The sequence below is a fragment of the Haemaphysalis longicornis genome, unplaced genomic scaffold, assembly GCF_048455015.1.
Source record: "Haemaphysalis longicornis isolate Haplotype H1 unplaced genomic scaffold, Haemaphysalis longicornis Haplotype H1 scaffold_7, whole genome shotgun sequence".
Taxonomy (NCBI): domain Eukaryota; kingdom Metazoa; phylum Arthropoda; class Arachnida; order Ixodida; family Ixodidae; genus Haemaphysalis; species Haemaphysalis longicornis.
The window spans coordinates 27,649,232-27,669,583 of NW_027526422.1; the positions used below are offsets into that span (position 1 = coordinate 27,649,232).

Sequence of the window (20,352 nt, forward strand, 5' to 3'; positions counted from 1 at the left end):
CGCTCTCGCTAAATGACATTCTATAAATCAGAATTTTGAAATGTGTGTTCAGCTTAATGTTGGTGTGTTTAACCTTGGTATTCTGAATCCATCCTCCATTTCAGCCTCTAGTCGAGGAGATCCTTGAAATCGATTTTCGCATGTAAAGGCATTGCGGTATTCTCCACTCAGTCAAGTCTAGAGAGCAGATGGAGTGGAGGAAAAACTGGGAATACGGCCATTAGTTATCTACAAAACATTAATCAAGAACACCACCTCACAACACATATATCCCTCTTCAGGGAGACTACTCTTAAAAAAGGCTTCAAGAGGGCAAGAGTTACGACAATTGTTTATTCGTTACAAAAATCTCCAAGCGTTCGAAGTATAAATGACTGTGTAAAAAAACACTTAAAATGCAAACACGGTACAAAATAGACGGTGTATATTAGCTTTTCCTGGTTGGCAAATATGTAAGAACAAGGCACTCTTGTATATAAGTAGTCTCTGAGGCGCTGCGCCTTGAGCTAAGATAGCACAATTGTTGTCGCTAAGAACAAACAAAAGAAGCTCACAGAAAAGTGACATGAAGACAGGAGGTAGGAAGTGCTCAACCTTCACTTTGGCACAGCGAAGAACACATCGACTGAACAACAAAACGTAACAAACAAGAGCGCGGAATAAAAAAAAAATTGGTAAGATTGTGCCAAGAATGACTTGGCCAGGGGCAAGAAACAAATCTTGACACGCAATATGTGTTTGAAGATTCGATGGCGTCATCGTTCAGACTTTGGTCTGGTGCTCCGTTCCGTTTGTCGTTGTGGTGTTGTTGCCCTGCTGCATTTGTTCCTGCATCTTCTTCAGCATCTCCTGCATTCTCCTCAGCTCTGCCTCCTTCTCCTGCAGAATTCTGTCCTTCTCCGACAGCTTCTCGTCTGGCACCAGCCTGGAGGAGGCACCAGAGATTGCACCCAGAAGTGGCATTAACAAAAACAGATTAACAGATGCTTTAACTTGGACCTTTTAACTGTCCAAGTTCAATGAGCTGTAAACTGCTTAGAAGTTGGGCAGAGGAAAAAGCAAAAACTGCTTTCTGTATTGCACTCACCAGTGTTTCTAGTGATAAACAATATGCAGATTAGTTTCTGAATTAATTTTTAAACCTAATTATCCTGAGAACTAATTGGCTGACTATATAAAACATTGCATATTTGAAATCTGAAGAAAAAAAAAAGAAATAAGACTGGCAACTGTCCCCGAGTTTACTTGTAAAGTGAAAAAAAAAGAAAGTTTTAGGACCAATGTGCCCTTTTAAAGATGGCTGCCCTACATGAAACTGAACCACAGCTACGGCACAAAATATACGTACACGGTGGGCTTCTTGGCAGTAGCCGGGGGAGCCTTGCCAGCCAACCGTTCGGAGCGGTAGTTTTCATAATGCAGTTCCTGCGTGACTTCCTGTAGATCTTGCATGTGTGTTCTGTTGCAGGGAGGAGTGGTTAAAAAAAAAAAAGAACAATGATGCATTCATCGGAATAAGGTATGTTGCTGTGCATGAACAATGATATTTAGCACCAGCTTTAGCACCTGAACTTGTAGCTGGCCAGTGCACCGACATACTGGCGCAACGACACTTTTCATGAAATGACTCGCCGTGAAAGAAAAAAATGGGTGTATCTAAAATATTTGCCCATGGGAAAAAGGGTGATGTTACTACCGTCAGCACAGAGTCGTTAATGAATAAACAAAGGACGCCGATGAATACTTTCACGGTCTATGAATCAAGAGCTGCAGTGTAATGACCAGTTCCTGTTATACTATACGTGCAAGCCCAGTGGTCCAGACAACTTCAGTGCAAAAAATAATGCCATTAGATATTTTTGTAGGTGAATAACTTGCATGCTGTGGGAAGCACACCTCATGACAAGATGGTAGTTGCATTTCCATATCAAGGTTGGGAAACTATATGACAGTACTACACAGAAATGCCTTTGAGGCCTGTGGTAAGCTGATTCCCTTTAAAGGATATTTACAATTCCGGTACAAATACAATTTTTTTCTGTTTTTAAGTTGCCCACTTCAATACGGCAGCATGCTCAACCATCAGGCAGTTAGGTTGTGCGGAAAAGCCAACCTACGGTCTGCTGTGGGAGGGAAACTTGAACGACAACACACGTTACATCAACGGAAGACTGCAAATAGCAAGCAGCGAAAATGACTGTGGGAGGCTCAAACAATTTACATGGCAGGCCTAAAGCTGAAGCCCAGAAATAACTCCCCCCTGCGTTTGGTATCGCACTTCACGATGCACTGGTTTGCGTTACTCTCCTCTTTTTGCGACTAAGCAAACATAAATTTAAGCAAGGACGGAGGTACTGGGTGGGCAACATACATCAGCATGGTCCTGAGCTTGATGAAGTCCCCGTGTTCTGGATTCTCCACCTCCACGACACCCCATGGGTACAGACGACCTCTGACCTTCCGGCCCTTGACCTCAATCAGTTGCACAGAGGAGCTGACGGCAAAGGGCACGGACTCCTGAAAGCAAACACCAACACCGCACCCCCCAGGTGTACTTTTTTTTTTTTTTTTGGCCAAACATAACTGCAGCCTGAAAATTGATATGCACCTGGCTACTTCACATGTTCTGCAAGTGTTGACACCCTTCACATCCTATAATGTGCAATACAGTCGAGCCCACTTACAACGGCCGCAGTTACAGTAGAATCTCGATGATACGAATCTCGCGGGACCGCGAAAAATATTCGTATCATCCGAAATTCGTATGAACCAACACAGACCAAAAAATTGAGCGCTGAAAAAAGTTTTCGTTTATTTCTTTTCTTACTTTAGCATGAACAAATCCGGTGATTTTTTCTACTTTTTTTTAAACCCCCACGTCACAAAGCAGTCCTTTCTGGAGCGTGTAACGCTTCGCCTAGCTTCGCGCTTGTCTCCTCACTCCCGGTGTCCAAGCTCGCTACACGCCGCAACAGTCAAGCGTGAACCGCATGGGGCGTTTTTGCACGCGATTCGCACGCCTCGGCTTAGCGCGCGCTGTATTTTCACGGCCGCATTGACGATTTCGCGCCCGCGGTATCTCCTACCTCGGTCAGAAAAAGACGCTGACGACTTGCGAAACGCTCGAGACAGCCCGAGCTTAGCACTCCGGCAGATAGGCTTAGCACTCCGGCAGATATTTTAGGGCGCTTTCACTAGCGGCGCGGATGGTGTTTTATAGTACCGTTTTAGCCAACGTTATCAGCTCCTTTACTGCACAAGAAACTTCGTGTCTGCCTTGAGCGGCATTTTAAAGAGCGGCTAGAAGCAGTCGCTCAAGCGGCCGTGCCACTTCGCGGCCGAAGCCGCCGCCATGTTGCCGCCGCCGGCCGTGGCAGCCGTGGCGCGCGCAGCGTGCGAGAGGTTTCGCGGCGCGCATGGGGCGTGCGGGGCACGTTTTCGCGAGCAGAAAACAACAGCCCGGCCGTTTCTGGAGAAAGAAGAGTCACAAATGGGGAGCGAGAGCCGTCACTTGCTTGTTCGGCAGTCGGGAGCCTCGCCGGCTCGTTCGTATCATCCGCCGGGCCGCGCAGGTCCGTTCGTAACAGCCGAAATTTTTCCCATTGCAAACAATGCAATTTTGCCGGGACTTTTCAGAAATTCGTATCATCCCGAAATTCGTATCACCCAGAATCGTATAATCGAGATTCTACTGTATAACGAACGCTTGGTTACAATGAACCAACACGCCATGACCACCACAGAATGCATTGAGGCAATGACATTTTGTTTCAGATGTAACAAACTAGTGCGAGGGTGCAACTCGGGAACAGTGAATGATTGATCATCGCCCGAGCAGGCTTGGAATTCGCAGTCACCACTTGATCGGCTCTCCGCCAACGCAAAGAGTCAACTGAACTGCGTGGGAATCACCAAAAGAACAAATTGCAGCACCACAAGAAAACCAGAGGGAAAGAAAAAGCAAACAAAGAAGTACGTTATCGTCCTGGGTTCCATATTATCTTCCTGGGTTCCGTATCGTCCTAGGTTATCATGAGTATGTTATCGTCCTGGGTTCCTCTTGTCTAGCTTCTTTTTGGGCCGGAGTTCTATTCCTGCAAACGAGTGGCAAAGTTTTCTTCATGGCTGCAGCCAGTGCGCTGTTATCACCGCACACGGTCCAGGCGATGCTGTGGCCACATCAGCGCGTTCGTCGTTGCTTGCGGCATTTTCACGCGCAAAAAATGCTTATTACCTTTATAACGAACTTCGGATATAACGAACAAATTCAGCATTACGATGGAGTTCGTTATAAGTGGGCTCGACTGTATTAAAAAAGAAAACACCACCAGCGTCCCTTCTTTTCTGCAGAAACATGGACTTCAGTTAAAACAAGACAAAAAAATTAGACATTTTTTGCTGAACATTCTGTGACAGACTAACTGCATTCTGTGACAGTCTAACTGCTCAACTTTTCAATAATAACCGAAATAAACAAACACGAAATGAAATTGGGGTTCTATGCTCCATAGCTACACCTGGGCTACTACAAAGCGCATCGTAGTGGAGGGCTACAGATTAAGCGAGGCCACAGGAAGATCGCCGATGTGCGCCAAATGTTGAGTTTGGCGTTTTTGTTTTACGCTTCTGTCATGAAAATGGCTGTGGCGACTAGGAGTAACTGTGTTCGCCACTGAGACATCTTTGAACAACTGAACTGTTTGAGGGCCCCAAATAGCGGACCAGCTGAATGTGGAGGGACCAGAGTGGGGAGGGCAAGAGCTCCATCGTACCTTGAGCTGCTTGACCTGCTCCTTGTACTCCTCGTCTTCATCGGAGTCGCAGTCCGGAAGCGGATACAGCCGGATGCCATTCTCGTGGATCTCGTGCATTATCTGAGACAGAAAGAAGAAGCAGCAGCACAACAAGATGACTACCGCGAGTTTAGAATGTTGAACTCTGAGCTGATACGGATGGTATTTACCAAACAGGGTGCAGAATAAAAAATTTTTTTTCCAGCATTTTTTTTAGCAACATGCAAGAGTTTATACTCTTAAGAGCTATGTACCTTGAGCCTAAACTTTGGTAATTGAGCCTCAAGCTTGGTAAATTTGCCACTGCACAGAGGGGGGGAGTTGATGGCAACATCCCTTCTTGAAGGCCTGTTCTGATTAGCATTTAGTGGCACCACACACTGAATGCCAATAAAACAAATGGGTCTCATTAGTGCTATCTTGGTATAGCAGCAGGCATCCGGGTGGAATCGAGAGTAGGGTCACCACTTACTACGCGCACAAAGGCTGCTTTAACAATAAAAAAAAAAGGTTGTTCTTGGCCATTAAGCAAATGCCAAGAGTACTACGAAAGGTGCAATTTATTTTTATTTAATTACGATACTGCCAGTCTCTACTGAGACCGTAGCAAGTGGGGACAATGTACAGATACAAAGAACACACATCACACCAACTATAAAGCTATAAGTAAGAAATGAGCGACAGCAACTTTGCACTTTACAGAAAAGGAATTGACGCTACATAATACTTGCACCTCATACTCATACATGTTAATTTTCATGATAAATAGAATAAAAATTTAAACATTCTGCACTGCACACACTACATTCACAAAGTACAAGTACATGATGGTTTGCGTGATGACATAATAGCACTGGCAATTAAGATTTCTCAGTCAAAGAAATGTTCCTAAGCTTTTAACCAGTCAAAGAACACTCTTTGTGCAATGCAAGTAAACCTGCGCGACGTTTAGATTACACTGCCAGGAATACCTGAGCCAAATATCACACGTGCACGTGAAGCGGTTAGCGCACAAACCACTGTTTTGAACGCGGAAAAACCAACCGTGCTCTTTTCAACTCTCCTTATTATGCACCCCTAGCATGGCCTAAACGACGTCATTTTGGCCATGGCTGTCCTACTGGCTGTCACTGGTAAACTTCGCAGCTTATTTCTCATTTCCTGTGACGATCCGCCGTCGTCGGCGCTGTGTACCAACCCCTTCTATGTCTGAACCTGTACGCATAGTTTTGCTGTTTCTTTTGTGTTTTGAGTACGCGTGGAGTTTGAGTGACGGACTCAATACTCCCCTTTCAAAGAGACCACTCGACAACAAACGTTAATTGCTTCGAAAACGCCCTACTAGCCTGAGCGCGCGCTTGCGAGCAGGCAGCCCTGCCTGCTTTTTCGTGGCCACCAGACTGGAAATAGACTCCTCCACGCTGCGGAGAAGAGGAGAAAACTCCCCGGCATGTGATATATCGAAGGCCGCCGAAGAGAACGCCGCGAGCCTCCCCTCTCCGGGAGAGAGCGCGCAGCTTTCGTCGCATTGTCCGCGGTCGAGTTGAGAGGGAACAATTATGCGAGATTTCTCATCACGCGTAGTTTTGGTAATAATGAATGGATTTTCATAATTCTTGCGGGAGGAGATTGCTAGGACTATAGACTTTACCCCAAAATACATTCAGAGTAGTCGATGGTAAGTGTGGCAGGGTCACTTTAAGGCATTGAAAAAGCAGCACTGTCCCACCAAATTACAACGTTCGACTCAGCTGAGCGTCAGGATGCGAGTGATACTGCCCACCTTTCTCTTCAGGTTCATCACTTCCTTCTTGGTCAAAGCGTCCGCCTTGGCGATCACAGGAACAATGTTGACCTTGTTGTGGAGCATCTTCATGAACTGGACGTCCAGCGGCTTCAGGCCGTGCCCGAAGGGGGAGATGAAGTAGAAGCAGCAGTGGACGCGGTTGTCCGTGATGTTCCGCCTGTTCAGCCCGCTCTCGTCGCACAGGAAGCGCTCAAACTGGTCCTCGATGTACTGGATAATGGACTTGAAGCTGGGAACCGAGTGGCGGGAAATATTTCTCATTAAAATGAGCACTACTTCAACCAGAGCTCTGACCCACACATTAGCAAATGCTATACCCAAGTTGGAAGCGGAAGCATGGTATGGGAGGCTACAAACCAACGCTTACCAGTCCGTGTTGTCAATGGCATCGCCGAACCCGGGTGTGTCAACCACAGTAAGCCGGAGCTTGACGCCACGTTCCTCGATTTCAACAGTTGATGCGTCCAAGGTAACCGTTTGCTTCACCTTTGCTGCTGCGAAAAAGGTCACTCATGAACTTGGCAGAGTCAGCAGTCTCCTTACACATTATACAATGCTCGTTCAATCTCTGCAAGACTACACTGGCATGAGGCGAGTTTTTGAATTACGCAAAGAGTGTTCAAAAACTAAACATCAAGCATAAATTTAAGTTAAAATCTGCACACACACGCACAGAGAGAGAGAGAGAGAGAGAGAGAGAGAGAGAGAGAGAGAGAGAGAGAGAGAGAGAGAGAGAGAGAGAGAGAGAGAAACATGCAGTAAAGACTGCAACTAAGAGAATGAAAAAATCAACACCATGCTAATTGCCCAAGTTAAAGTGCAGTCTCATGAGAGAAAAATTATATTTACCCACTACTGCAGCTGCCCTGACTGAACGGAAGGACAAAATGAGTGAGACCAAATGATAGCGATTTTTAGGTCTCTTTAATTCGTCATTTTGGACTCCCCAAAACTGCCACAGAGCAGCTCCCTATGCATATATATTGTTTTTCCCAAAGAATTTCCATTGGGCGAGCAGTTTTGGCCTGCCCATGAAATGCTAACAACTGTTCTGGCCAGGCAAATAAAAAGAGACCATTCACTTGCTCCGAGACGGGTCACCTACGGTTCAATAAAGGTCGCTAGTCAACTTACTCCGCTGCAGAGCAGGCAGTCTTCCATTGGTGATGAACACCAGATTTAGACAGAGTTTATTGTATTTCGCTGGTGGTTCTAAGTTACCCTACTATATTTCAGATTTCGTTTACTTGTGGAAGATTTGGATGCAGGTCTAGCTCGATCAAGGGTATTTATTACAAGTTCTCGTATTGGTGGGTACTGATTATTGCCATTCGGAATGCAAATTATTCCAACACAATAACTGTGCGTTGCAGAACCGCAACACAATAATTGTGCGTTGCGGTTAGTAGTTTTTGGTTGTTTTGGGATTCCAGACCAATTTCAAGAGTGGGTATGCACATCCTTACGCTTTGTTTTTTCAAGTACCCCCAAAAAGACAACACGTACCACTGGCATCGGGAATGTCCCGTTCAGGGTAGAGATCCGTTAGGAAGAGGCTGTTGACTAGCGTGGACTTGCCGAGACCAGATTCTCCTACATAAAGTGAGGATGAAAACTTATAAGCAAACACTGATCACGAAAAAACAAATGTCAAGAATAAGGCAGCGCTGAAAGTAACTTGCCGACGACCATCAGAGTGAACTCGAACCCCTTTTTCACCGACTTCCGGTGCACTTGGTTGGGGAGGTTCGCGAAACCGACGTAACCTGGTGTTTCAGGGTTAGAGAACTGGAAGGAAATGTTTCAGAGCACATCAGTTTAGGCCAAGGGCAGAGTAGGTTGCGACATACTGGGCTTTCAAACACGTACTTGAGTAACGCCAAAGTTACGTGGCTCGATCGGTGCACGAGCTCAAAAAAAGGATCCCGCGAATAAAAACAATACAGATCGTCAAACATTTAGTCAGGCGTCGCTGTAGAAAACGTGTTACTTGTTTCTTGGAAAAGAAAGCCTATCAACGGGCGATTTGTGGTCATTGTTTTCTTTCGCTTGGTCGCAGAAACAAAGATGAGCGGACAGCGTCTCTCACTTCGTTAGAACAAGACGTTCACTTACGGCTTTCGCGTCCGACGACATCACTGGGTTGCAGTTGAGCAATCAGTCTCGCTAATACAGGCGCTGTTGTCAACGGCAGTGTCACGTACGCGAGAAAAAGGTCGCACTGCGAAAAGTTTGGTCACACGAACCGGATGGCGTTCGTAGAGAGCGCCATGACAGATGGGTGGGGGCAAATTTCGCATCGGTGTGCATCATCTTCCGCGAGCTCACGCAGCGCGCGCTGTTGTCGCCTGGAACGGGCGGCAAGTGCGATTGCTGAATTCGGTTCCACAAAATTGGCGGCGTCCCTGAACCGCTTCTACTGCTTCTACCATGCACTGCAACTCAAAATCATGCAGGTAAGAGCGCGACTGTGCGTAGCAAGTTGTCTGTCGGTTTGCTTTGGCAGGCGATCGGGCATAGTAGCGATCGGACAGACAGCTCAGAACGGACGCTCGCTGTTTCAGAAAACTACCCGAAAGGACGATGACAAGAAGTGACATATTTAAAATTGTGCACGGAATGCGATCCAAGAAACATAAGGAAAAAACGGCTTGGTATGACTGTTCCGAGAATTTGGACGTATCTCAGTCGCAGGAGCCGTCGTCCAACGAGGTCAGTTATGTACGCCGTCAATCGACTACCTACATAGCCTGCACGCACTGTCGGTTCGTAGGTGTAACCGGTGGCGTGATATGCATTTCAGGACTTGGGAAGTCAAAGCACAAGCGGCGTAAATGTGTGCATATTTCCGTGCAACAACCCCATCGAGCATGTCATCGCGGAATGTTACCGGCATGCGAAACACAGCCGAGAAGGTTCAGCAGCCGAGGCATCCCAGTCATCTGGGAGCGACGAACTGAGCTCGTCCGCGTGCGAGAGTCTTCTGGTATGTTTGCGACATTTGCGCCCCCGCTGGACTGAAGCACTGCAGTCGGCGGAACATTGTGCGATTAAGTTTATCCTTTCTTTCAGAACCAGGTAGCGAAAAAGATAGAGGAGCTCCAGGCCGAAATGAAGCTCTATCAGGCCCAGAACGAACAGCTGAAGAATATGCAGCAGCAATACCATCAGGTGATTATCACTCAGTTGAGATTCTCAACGTGTTGCCTTCAACACCTATGCATAGGGGTGCCAACTTTTGCTAGTTTTGTGGCGTTAGAGCAGTTGCTTATGGATGTTACAAAAATGTAGCACTTTTTGTTTGGGAATTGGTCGGCTTATTTCACAACATTAATGAACACGTGTGTAGTGTATTGTTTTTGATGTTTTGTATTAGTTATATATGTCCCATCTGGAGCAAGCAAACAGATATATGGCCTTTTTAAGGAACCACAGCTTTAATAATGGAGGAACACAGATACACGAGCTAGTCTGCGGTGTCAATAGCACAACAGCCAGTATGATGACCTTGCACCCGCCACGGGGGCTCAGTGGCTAAGGCGTGCTGCTGAGCATGAGGACGCAGGTTCGATTTCCAGCCGCGGCGGCCGCTTTTCTGATGGAGGTGAAAAGCAAAAACGCCCGGGCGTACAATATCTCAGCGCTCGTTAAAGATCCCCGGGCGGCCAAAATTAATCCGGAGCCTTCCACTACGGCGCGCCTCATTGCCTGCATTGCGTCGGCGCATTAAACCCTATAATCAATCAATCAAAATCAATCGTGATGAACTTGCCTGCATATCATTTATTTGCACACAACTTTAATGTAATTTATTTGTACAGTAAAGCCTCATTACAGCCAAGTCACTTTATTCGAGATATTGCTTTTATTGAAGTGTCACACAGTCCAAACCAAAAGGCACGCTTTTTAGAATGGATTACTCAGAGCATGTTGACAGCTTGCTCTGCATAGAGCAAAGTATCAGAGCCTGCGAGTGACCGTCCCTGTCACCTGTGGGGTGCGTGAGCCCCTCTGTTCCTCCATGCTCTGCGCCTTTCTGCAACACGTCTACGAAAATCTCTACAAAGTGGTGCACAGAATCATCGGCAAAGAGGTGGAAGGCAACTTGTAAGCATTCGCTATGGCTAATGTAGATACTCCCGCTGTTGCCTCATCTACAGATAATGAACTAGTAGACTTGGTCCCATAGCGGCCCTGGTAAGGAGGAATAGCAAGGGAGCCCCCATTTGTTGCGAAACAGAGTTGAGTGCTCAGGCAGCGATTATGACCTCATGTTGGGCCTGAACAATCTGAAGCAGGAACTCCTCACTCTCTGCAGAGACACCCAACAAACCCAGATTACTGCCTTCCTATATCTAAATTAAGGTTTGCTTCACTGGGTATCTCGCACTTACCACTTCTAAATAATTGTCATGGCTAGTTTGGATATACAGTCCAAATCAAAAGTTCCCACGCTATGGCGACCTCGCCGGAAGCAACCATGCCTCGCATAATGGCACTGCCGTTAGCGGTGCTCGCGGACACTTGCTGGTTGTGGGAACAAAAGAGAGTGAGAAGGAACATTGCGCTCACGTTGGCATCACACAATAGATATTTGTAACAAATTTTACCAAAGGTGTATCTCACATGAAACGAAAAAAGAAAAATAATGTTTGCAAAAATTTTAATGGCAGTTTGTATGACCTCAATCATTCGAACTTGGCCAAATTCAAAATCCGGAATAATCTGTATGCTTTATGGTCTTTTGTACTTCAGCGAGGCTATCATTTTTTTCAGCTGATTTGAAAACCTGTATAATTCAAAAATGGACCTTTCTTCAGAGAGTATTCTTCACAGTGTACTAAAAAGGAAACAATTCTTTTTTACTTCTTATTTCATTTTTGTGACAGATGCTGAGTAAACTGCAAAAAGACAAAGAGGAGTTCGAATCTCACAAGGAAAAGGAGACCAAGAAACTTCAGAGCGAGATTGAAGAAGAGAAGCGAAAAATGAGGTGAATTATTTTGCAGCTATGTCTTTTCGGTGCAATGCAAACGTGCAACAATAATTAAGACTTTTCTCTTTCAATGTATGTAGGATACAAAAGAGGCGCACGCAGACTCTTGCAACAGCTGCCAAGGTAGAAGCGAAACCACCTGCTCCTGTCGCCAAGGATAAGGTAAGCTCAAATCTCTCTCTCTCTAAGCCTGCTGCCACTAAACGTGTATTAGAATATAAACGATGCAGAAAGGGTATAACAAAGGCAAGGCTCGTTGAGGCTGCAGCAAAACATCTAAGCCCCTTTCTTAACAAGAGAAAGATGGTTAAATAAGAAGTTGCTTTGACTGTGTCGGAATAGCGCAATCGGATATATGTCGGCTTCATTCAATTCCAACCACGGGAAACGTTTTTTTTCTTAGGACGCTTGATGTGCCTTTGCTTATCAACATTTTGTGAATCCTATTGTGTAAAGCTGGCTTTTCTGCAGCGCGTTTTGGTGTGACATTGAACGCCATCAATGTGGCATACAAAGCTTCGCTTTAAAAAGTGTTATCTGATTGTAGATAGTAGTGTCTTGTGAAGTGAAATTCCAAGCAGATGCCAGAAAGCTGGTTTTGGAAAATCAGTGTAAGCCATATACAAAGACAGCAGATGAGGCCTGGTATTTTGAATACCATTTTCACTTCTGTGCTGCCTTTTCTCTGCAATGAGCAGTCTAATCAGTCAATCAGTTGTGCAGTCAAGCGAGCAATTGATCATTCTTAGACATGCGGGCTATGCACCGTCTGCTTTGTCACAGATTTGTGCCAAAATTTCTAGATCCCCGCATTTACCCCCACGTAGCAAGGAAAGCTGAGGACTGGCTTTTCCTTGCAGCTTGGGTGCCTAGTTATGGAACTTGTCGCACGTTGAAGAGGGAAAATAAAAGCTAAACGAAGAAATGCGCGCCAATCCACCCTGTGATGGTGGTTGGAAAGCGAAGCTGTAAACGACACCCACAACGATTACCCATGCGACGTCACATGAATTCACACACATGGCTCTACAAAGAGTGAAACCAAAAACAAGTTAAATGTACCTAACCACACCCTTTATTACTTCAAAGAGATGTTCTTTGCCAAGGTTTCATCAATGCATGAATCATGAACGGTGGATGGTAAGTTATATTGGTGAAGCACATGAGTGGAAACTCTTTTTTTATAAAATTAAAGGAAGCTCAAACCCGGTGTTAGACGATCTCACTTCTACTTTGTCTCTGCCACCGCCGACGGAGGCGACAAGATTGGCGGAATAGACAGAGGAGAAGTGCAATGCCATGTGTTGGTGTGAGCTTCCTTTAATTTTCATAACTCCTAGCGCATGCGCAAGGCGTGCACACGGCCGCTACACGTGCTGTGGGCAGAGCGCACAGCGGCGCGAGAGGTCGCGTGAAGGTATCGCATGGCATTCATCGAGAATGCAGGGGGTAAACACGCAGATGTGCTCGGTGAATGCACCATCTGTCTTCCTTGTCTCCGCATGGGCTCATAGCTCAGTCAGTAAGACAACAGGCTCTCGCTACGTTTCACTATTCGTTCCAGGTTTGATTCCTGGCGGTGCCAGTGACTTTTTATTTGTTTGTGGGAGTTTTCTGTTGACACCAATAGTTGCAACAGAACCCTTGGGGGGTAGAGGTAACAAGCTTCGCTTTAAAACAGCGTTGCATTCATAGAATGGTCACAGAGACGCTGCAAAGTTAATATGGAAGCTAAAACATTGTATCCAGAAAGAAACTCCCCTTACAGTGATGGAAGTGCAATACTTTGTTTAAGGTATTGGTTGCATGAAACGTCACCCGCATTGAGATGAATTCTCTTGTCTTTCAGAACCAGAACAAAGACAAGGATGGCCAGCTACAACGAAAAGTCGCACTGCTGACGAGCGAGAATGGGCGTCTGAAGGGCAAGCTGCAGCTCGCAGAGCAGGAGAAGGAGTCGCTGAAAGCCCTGGTCAAAGAGCTGGAGGAGCAGAGAATCGGCCTGCTCGAGAAGCTCGAGAAAGCCTCCGAGCTCAAGTGCTATCCAAGCTTGAACGAGCTGTCGCTGTCACCGACGTCCCACCTGATCATGCCAATGCTCGTGGCACCGCCCGGTTCCCCTTTCCAGGCCGAAGGCGTTCAGCAGGCCTTGGAGAGCGCACACGGTGACAGCCTCTGCATCGACACCAAGAACTGCAAGGAAGCGTCGTTTGGCCTCAGCAGCAAAGTGCATCCACGCGATGTTTTTGCAACGACAGGACAAGCGTCTGAGCCGTCGGTTGTCATCTCTGCCACAGTTGTGACACGGCTGTCCCTCGACAGCTGTCTTAGTGGCCGAAGCCCAATAGCGAGCCCTTTGGGCCTGTGTAAGAGGGAAATTTGCAACGCCGTGTCGTGGAACAGTGTTCAGCAACTCGAACAGAATGCTAACGTTGAGGAGCGCGCGGTCAACAGGCCAGCTCTGCGCCAAGCCTCAAGTCAAATTGCCAAGACAGTGAGGTTCGCCACCGACCTCCACACGAGTTGCAGCGACACCACTGGACTAGATGGCCTTAGCAGAGCTGTGACAGATGGATGGTCGGAAGGCAGCTTTCCTAAGGAAACCATCCACATATCAGAGGCGGATATGTCACAAGAGTGTTTGGGACAGCCCGCGAACCAGGCTGACGTATGTGTTAGTTCCTACAAGGAGGTTACCGCAACTCAACGGGTGCGTGAAGTGCCAGCAGTGAGAGAGATGTTTGTGCAAAATGACGGTCGTTCCGATTTCACCACGAAGGTGACGAAAGTGGGGCTGGTTACGAAGGAAATACTGACTAATACGACGTTCAAGAAGCCCTTGGCAGAAATGATAAATTGGAACGTGGCCATTCCCAAACTCGTGCCACAGCCGTCTTCTAGTTCCACGACTGTACAGGACCCGGTCTCGAGTATTGAGCCTACGAAAGCACCAGCAGAGCTTCCGAGCGTTAGGTCCGTGGCACCGGAAGCGTCACAGTCAGATTTGTGCATCAAAAAGCCAAGCCAAGCAAGCATCAGCAGCACAGCAGCATTTAAAAACAGTAAAAAGAGCTCCAACGAAGACATGTGCGCACTCTCTAGCTCGGGCAGTAAACACCAAGTTGCAAAACAAGTTGACTCGCATGACGAACCTAAACAAGGTCAAAGTATAAGGACTAATATTATAAATGTTGACAGTACAGCCGTGTATGAGACCAGTAAAAAAAGCTCAGAAGACATGATCCCGCTTTCCAGCTCAAGCAGTAAGCACCAGGTTGCAAGAGAATCTGACTCGCGTGAAGAATCTGAACAAAACAGACGTGCTGGCGCCTCAGTTGTGACGTCTGAGCAGGCAGGACGGAAATCCGGTGAGATACTCAAACAAAGTCAACCTGTAAGCACTGTTCTGGTCGCCAAGGAAGCCGGTCAGCCAGATTGGGAGCCAAATGAGGAATTTGAGCAGAACAGACGTGCCGGCAGTGACACTAACGTCTCAACCAAAGGTGGCGACCATTCGGACTGGGAATCTTATGGGGATCCGACAGAGCAAAGTCAGCTGGGGTTCGACGACGACTTCACAAAGGAAACCGGACCTACAGAGCGGGAGACTGCACCACAAAGCAAGTGCAAGACAGTGGAAGGCTTTGTTGAATCCGGCAGCCAGGAGCGTAGCAGCGAGTCAGATGGAACTAGAAATAGCCTCCGTGAGATTCTAATGAAGCTGGGAAGCCACTTTCCCGTGCCCGCGTCGTCCTCTCAGGCGCCTCCTCTTCAGGAGAGTGCGGCAGGCCGCCCAAAGAAGCCTGGTGGCCTGGCTTCGTTACCGCACCTGCCCACGGAAACGAAGGTCAGCTCGCTGATCAAGAAGTACTCCCAGGTGAACGCCTCGAGTCAGGACTCCAGTGCTGCAGTTGAGATGAGGCGGGCCCGCAAGTCCCACTCGGTGCAGATTCAGTCGCCGAGCCAAGAACGGGACTGCAGCCCGAGCAAGAGCTCCAGCCGTACCTGGGCGCTGGACTCGAATGGCCAAAAGATGTTCCTCACTGTGGTTTCGAAGGAGATCGACCCGTTCACGCAGGTCATCGTCTACAAGTTCCAGAATGGCGACAAGAAGCACATACACCCTGACGGGAAAGTGGTAAGAAGTGGGGCTACGTTTTAGTTCATTTTCTTGAGTTTCACAGTGAGTGAGGGTCAATTGGGCTAAAACTTGAATGAAAAAGTTAGCACTCCAAGCGCAGCCATCGCTGCTGAATGGCCACAATGGGCCAGAATGTTACAGAATAAGAGCGCGTAATGGTAAAATGTTTTCTGGGAAGCATGATTTTTAGACAAGTTTACTGGGATAACTGGGACATGTTTTCTAGCGCAAAAAAAGACCGGAACTTAGAGAAGAATACAGACGGAACAAACGCTAGTGTGTGTCCCACCTGCATTCTTTTCTAAGTTCCCATCTTTTTTTGGTCTAGAAAACATGTCCCAGTTATCCCAGTGCCAACTTGCCCAACTTTCCACCCTAAGTTTACTGTGAAGTAAAACGCCATCGCAAAGACTGAAACCAGTGTGTCGGGCTATTGACAAGCCGGTCTGTGTGCATGACTTGTATAATGACCAGTAAAACACCCTAGTCACATGCATAGTGACTATGTAATGCCAGTTACATAATGACCAAGTCCCTAACAACCATCGATACGACCTAGTCTACGTAAAAGAAAAACTCTGCCGCAGACTTTGTCGCTAGTTTGTGCCCAAACTGCACCATGTGCAAAGATTGCGGTTTCTGCTACAGTGCTAAGCACACAGTCGGACAACTTATCATTTCTTTTGCTCTCTGTTGCCCAGGTCTACCACTACGCAAAGAGTGAAACCGTCCACACTGTGTATCCCTGTGGCAAGAAGGAAATCAAGTTTGCCAAGTAAGCAAATTCGCATGTTAAACTTGTTGGCTGCATTAGTCATCAAATCTTATTATAACATCGGAGTCAAAGAACATAACTAATACAGTGTAGACCATTTATAACGTAACCGCTTATAGTGCGGGACCGGATATAACGCGGGTTTTTGCGACCACCGGTTTGCCTCCCATAGAACTCAATGCATAAGCATACCGCCTAAGATGCGGTTGGCCGAAGCACAATACCGTTTATAGTGCGGTTTTTCGGCGGGTCTGCTGATCGACCGGCGCAGCTGAGGCATCGTTTTAGGGTAGCAAAAGAAAAAAGAAAGGATGAAATCGGCCATCTGACGCAGCCTGCACCCCTTGCCCTCCTCTAACGTAGACACCCAAAGAAAAAAAAAATAGGCACCCTTCGTGCGTACCTGATAACCACAACTGACCTTGCTTGATGCATCTCGGAAGGTAGCGACAGACTCCCCCATCCGCGCGCAGCAAGTTGATTTTATTTATCGTGAACCGCATGGCCTGTTTTCGCGCACGAATCGTGCACATCGGCGTTGCGCGCGAGTGTTTTTTTTTTTTTTTTTTTCGTGCTCGTGTCGACGATTCCGCGCTCGCGGTGGCTTCTTCGCGTGGCAGTGGGAGGAGCCTGACGACTTGCACCAATTGGGAGACGCGAACCTAATGGTGGGAGATTCGAAGCGCACCGAGCCGGCTAGCCGCGCCAGAGATGTTTAGGCTTACCACCGCGGTATTTTTTGATGGGCGCTCAAGCAGCGTGGATGGCAGTTTATGTATTCCACTTTTCGCCCACATTATTAGCTCTTTTCTTGCATGAGCATCTTCGCTTGCGCCCCGTGCAGCATTTCAGCGAGCGGTTAGAAGCGGTCCCTGGAACTTACTGGAACTGCCTGCACTGCTTCACAGCCAGTGCCGACGCCATGTTGCCGCATTTTACCGCGCCGCCCACACCACGCCAGTTGTATCCGCGCTGGCGTGCACTGCACGTTTTCGCGATACCAAATCTACCACGCGGTTCACGCTTTAGAACGTTGTTGCAGATAAGCCACCGCTCTTTCCCTTTCCGAACATTCGAGCCGCGCGAAGCCGAAGATTTCCACCACCAGTACGTTGCGCTGATAAGCAGCCGCCTTCGGCATCGTGAACACAAGGTCGGGTAAAAAAAAAAAAAAAAATCCCGCTGGCGTTCTTATCACGTCTTGCGGCATCTGTTCATAGACGCTAAAAACGCAGCTATGGTCTTTCAAAACAAACACAAGGGAAGTTAAAGCCGCGCTCGCCGTTTGTGAGACTGCGCTTTTGCCCTGCAGCAGCGGCTGATGTTAAAAATAATACGAAATATAGACCGTGCCTTCGTTTTTAAGTGCTGTGCTTTTGAGTGATGATAAATATAGGTTGACTTGAGAGATAGGTGGCGATGTGGTTGAATTCGCGCGTGTTTTGGTTATAGTGCGGTAGCGCTTATAGTGCGGATTTTTGCGGCTCCCGCGACATACGTTATAAGCGGTCTACACTGTAATATGGAATTCTAGTAATATGGAATTCCAGTTTTTTAAGAGGGGATTTCGTTTGCAGTCTACATTTCATTTCATTTCATTTGCAGTTTACTGGTCCCAAAGAATGTACCTGCAAAATATCATAGCTGTACCATAAGTATTTACAAAGCTGTCGCCCCTTGAAGTCGCCTAAATGACCATTTTTGTCTATGTTTCCAAACTTCGTGCCCTGTTTTCTCAGAACCAATTTTTTTCCCACATGGTCAGCTGCTGGGTACAATATCTTAGGATGTACTGGTTCTGTTTGTATCATTTTTGCTGCATTCGAAAGCTTGCGAACTGAACAGTGCAATAAAACCACGAAAGCATAGAATTACTTCTTGCTGGCACAAAATTTTATGCAGTTAGTTTTACAAAAACACCAGTGATTGATGACCTGACATTTATTAAATTTAACAGCGCTTGCAGAAACGATGCTAAAATTGCTGCTATGGTACAGTTGCATTCCCTGGTCCTTTTAGAGCACAAAGGGATAAAAGCTATTCGAGTATTTCATGGGTAGATAATGAAAAAATTGCCCGAAACTGCGTGGCATAACATGTGGCACAACTCTAAACTTACACCCCATAGACGAAAACTGACTGTATATTTGTGCTCAGGATGTTAAAATACTCTAAATGTGTAAATCTCAAGCACATAGGCTCAAAAATAACAAGAATGTCCTCAAGACCAGTGTTTGACTATGTGACACACCACTTTTCATGAAGAATAGAATACTGACGCACTCTTTACACATGCGTACGTAAAAGTATGGTAAGGCTGACACAATTCGAAGAGCTGCGTGGCTTACATGCTGATATATTTTCACAACCCAAACCAGCGGCCAGGTGGAGACCCACACCAAGGAAGGCGATGTCGAAGTGACGTACCCCGATGGCACAGTCCGCCGAATCTTCTCCACTGGAGAGGAAGAACAGCAGACAGCGGATGGAATCGTAGCGCGGAGGTTGAGAGACGGCACGGAAACCATCGACTACCCAAATGGACAGAGGGAGGTCCGCAGTGAACTATACCGGGTAAAGTTTTATTTTTCTTCTACACATACATAAATGCCAATTCACTTGTGGAATTTCAAACTTGTAGAGATATTCATTTTTACGAAGAACATGCAACAAATTTTTATGCTCTATTTTTTCATGGTAAATAGTCCAATCCTGCTGTAAAGCAAACATAAATAGCTCAAGTCACTCTTTAACATGCCACGGATATGTCAAAGCAGCGTCAATTCTTTGAGCCTGAATTTATCTTCGTGGTAATTCTGATGCAAATACTATATATCACTCGCAGTTTCTTCCTTTTATGCACTGCACCTTGATGATTGCTATTCGGAGCAAAGTTTCTGTTGTACTCAAGAATGTTTTCCCTTTAATTTCAGAGTCGATACTACCCCAACGGCACAGTAAAGACTGTTTACACGGATGGCAAGCAAGTCACAAGGTTTCCCAATGGAAGGGTTCGGGTCAAGGAAGCCGACGGCACCGTTTGCTCTGCCTAGTATAATGCAAACACAATAGCGTAGGCCTAAATTCTCTACAGTAATAGAAATTTAAATTCTCTGCTCATCACTCTTCTTCGTTCGCATTATCAGACCCTTACCAGCCAATCCATCAACATCGCGTCCATCTCGTATGGGGCAGTGCAGTGTCCTATTCAGCGCCAACATTGCTACCGCTTAGCTACCATTATTACTGCCAACAGCAAAAGCGATATAGTAGTTATTTGTTTTAGTGGTATATTACATTGCTCGTAGGATCCCAACTCCTCTCAGTCTACAAAGGGTGCAATAAACTGCTGCATGTGTTGTATCATCAAAACATTCAGCAGTATTGCATGCATGAATGAATAGGAGGAAGCCAAAAGGCCTTTGAAAAATAAAAACGGCATTGTAAAGCGTGCATATGCATAGGACTGCCCTTGTTTGATTACAAAGCTAAGCAATAGTGAAGCGTACCAGTGCTTGGAAAAAGAAACGCATACTGCACCCACAGCTGTGGCATAGGGCCTAATACACTGTGCTGCCCCACACGTGAAGTTGTAGGTTTGATTCCCAGCCACAAAGGCTGTGGCTGTGTTGGAGGCAAAATTCAAAAACACCCCCCGTGTGTACAAGGTTTCACTACACATTGAAGAACCTCAGGTGGTGTGAATAACCTCGCTACGGTGCTGTTCCTAGGCCATTTTTGCTGCTGTCTGAGCTTGAACATGTGCTGTAAGAAATGTAATATATGTGCATACGTGATGTACGTGATGTATTGTAAATAAAGTTGCTGTTCTATGCGTGA

General features: G+C 46.6%; 2 protein-coding genes across 5 annotated transcripts; one reads left to right on the forward strand and one right to left on the reverse strand.

Annotated features, from left to right (window-relative positions):
• Window positions 1–312: 312 nt before the first annotated feature.
• On the reverse strand, window positions 313–16,990 carry LOC144144923 (septin-1-like). Of its 4 annotated transcripts, none has more exons than XM_077676424.1 (9): window positions 16,934–16,990; window positions 8,283–8,388; window positions 8,107–8,193; window positions 6,968–7,094; window positions 6,577–6,829; window positions 4,773–4,874; window positions 2,372–2,517; window positions 1,349–1,459; window positions 313–925 (listed from the first exon to the last, which is right to left on the reverse strand). In XM_077676424.1, the coding sequence occupies exons 1-9, from the start codon at window positions 16,973–16,975 to the stop codon at window positions 763–765; spliced, it is 1,137 nt and encodes a 378-aa protein (XP_077532550.1). In that variant the 5' UTR covers window positions 16,976–16,990; the 3' UTR covers window positions 313–762. The 4 variants fall into 4 exon arrangements, with proteins under 4 accessions (XP_077532550.1, XP_077532553.1, XP_077532552.1 ...); XM_077676427.1 differs by lacking the exon at window positions 16,934–16,990 and adding an exon at window positions 9,346–9,364; XM_077676426.1 differs by lacking the exon at window positions 16,934–16,990 and adding an exon at window positions 8,716–8,881 and having other exon boundaries at window positions 6,968–7,091.
• On the forward strand, window positions 8,917–20,352 carry Sas-4 (spindle assembly abnormal 4). The gene is made up of 10 exons (XM_077676423.1): window positions 8,917–9,056; window positions 9,165–9,312; window positions 9,404–9,586; window positions 9,673–9,771; window positions 11,490–11,593; window positions 11,677–11,758; window positions 13,446–15,734; window positions 16,439–16,512; window positions 18,891–19,086; window positions 19,446–20,352. The coding sequence occupies exons 1-10, from the start codon at window positions 9,031–9,033 to the stop codon at window positions 19,563–19,565; spliced, it is 3,321 nt and encodes a 1,106-aa protein (XP_077532549.1). The 5' UTR covers window positions 8,917–9,030; the 3' UTR covers window positions 19,566–20,352.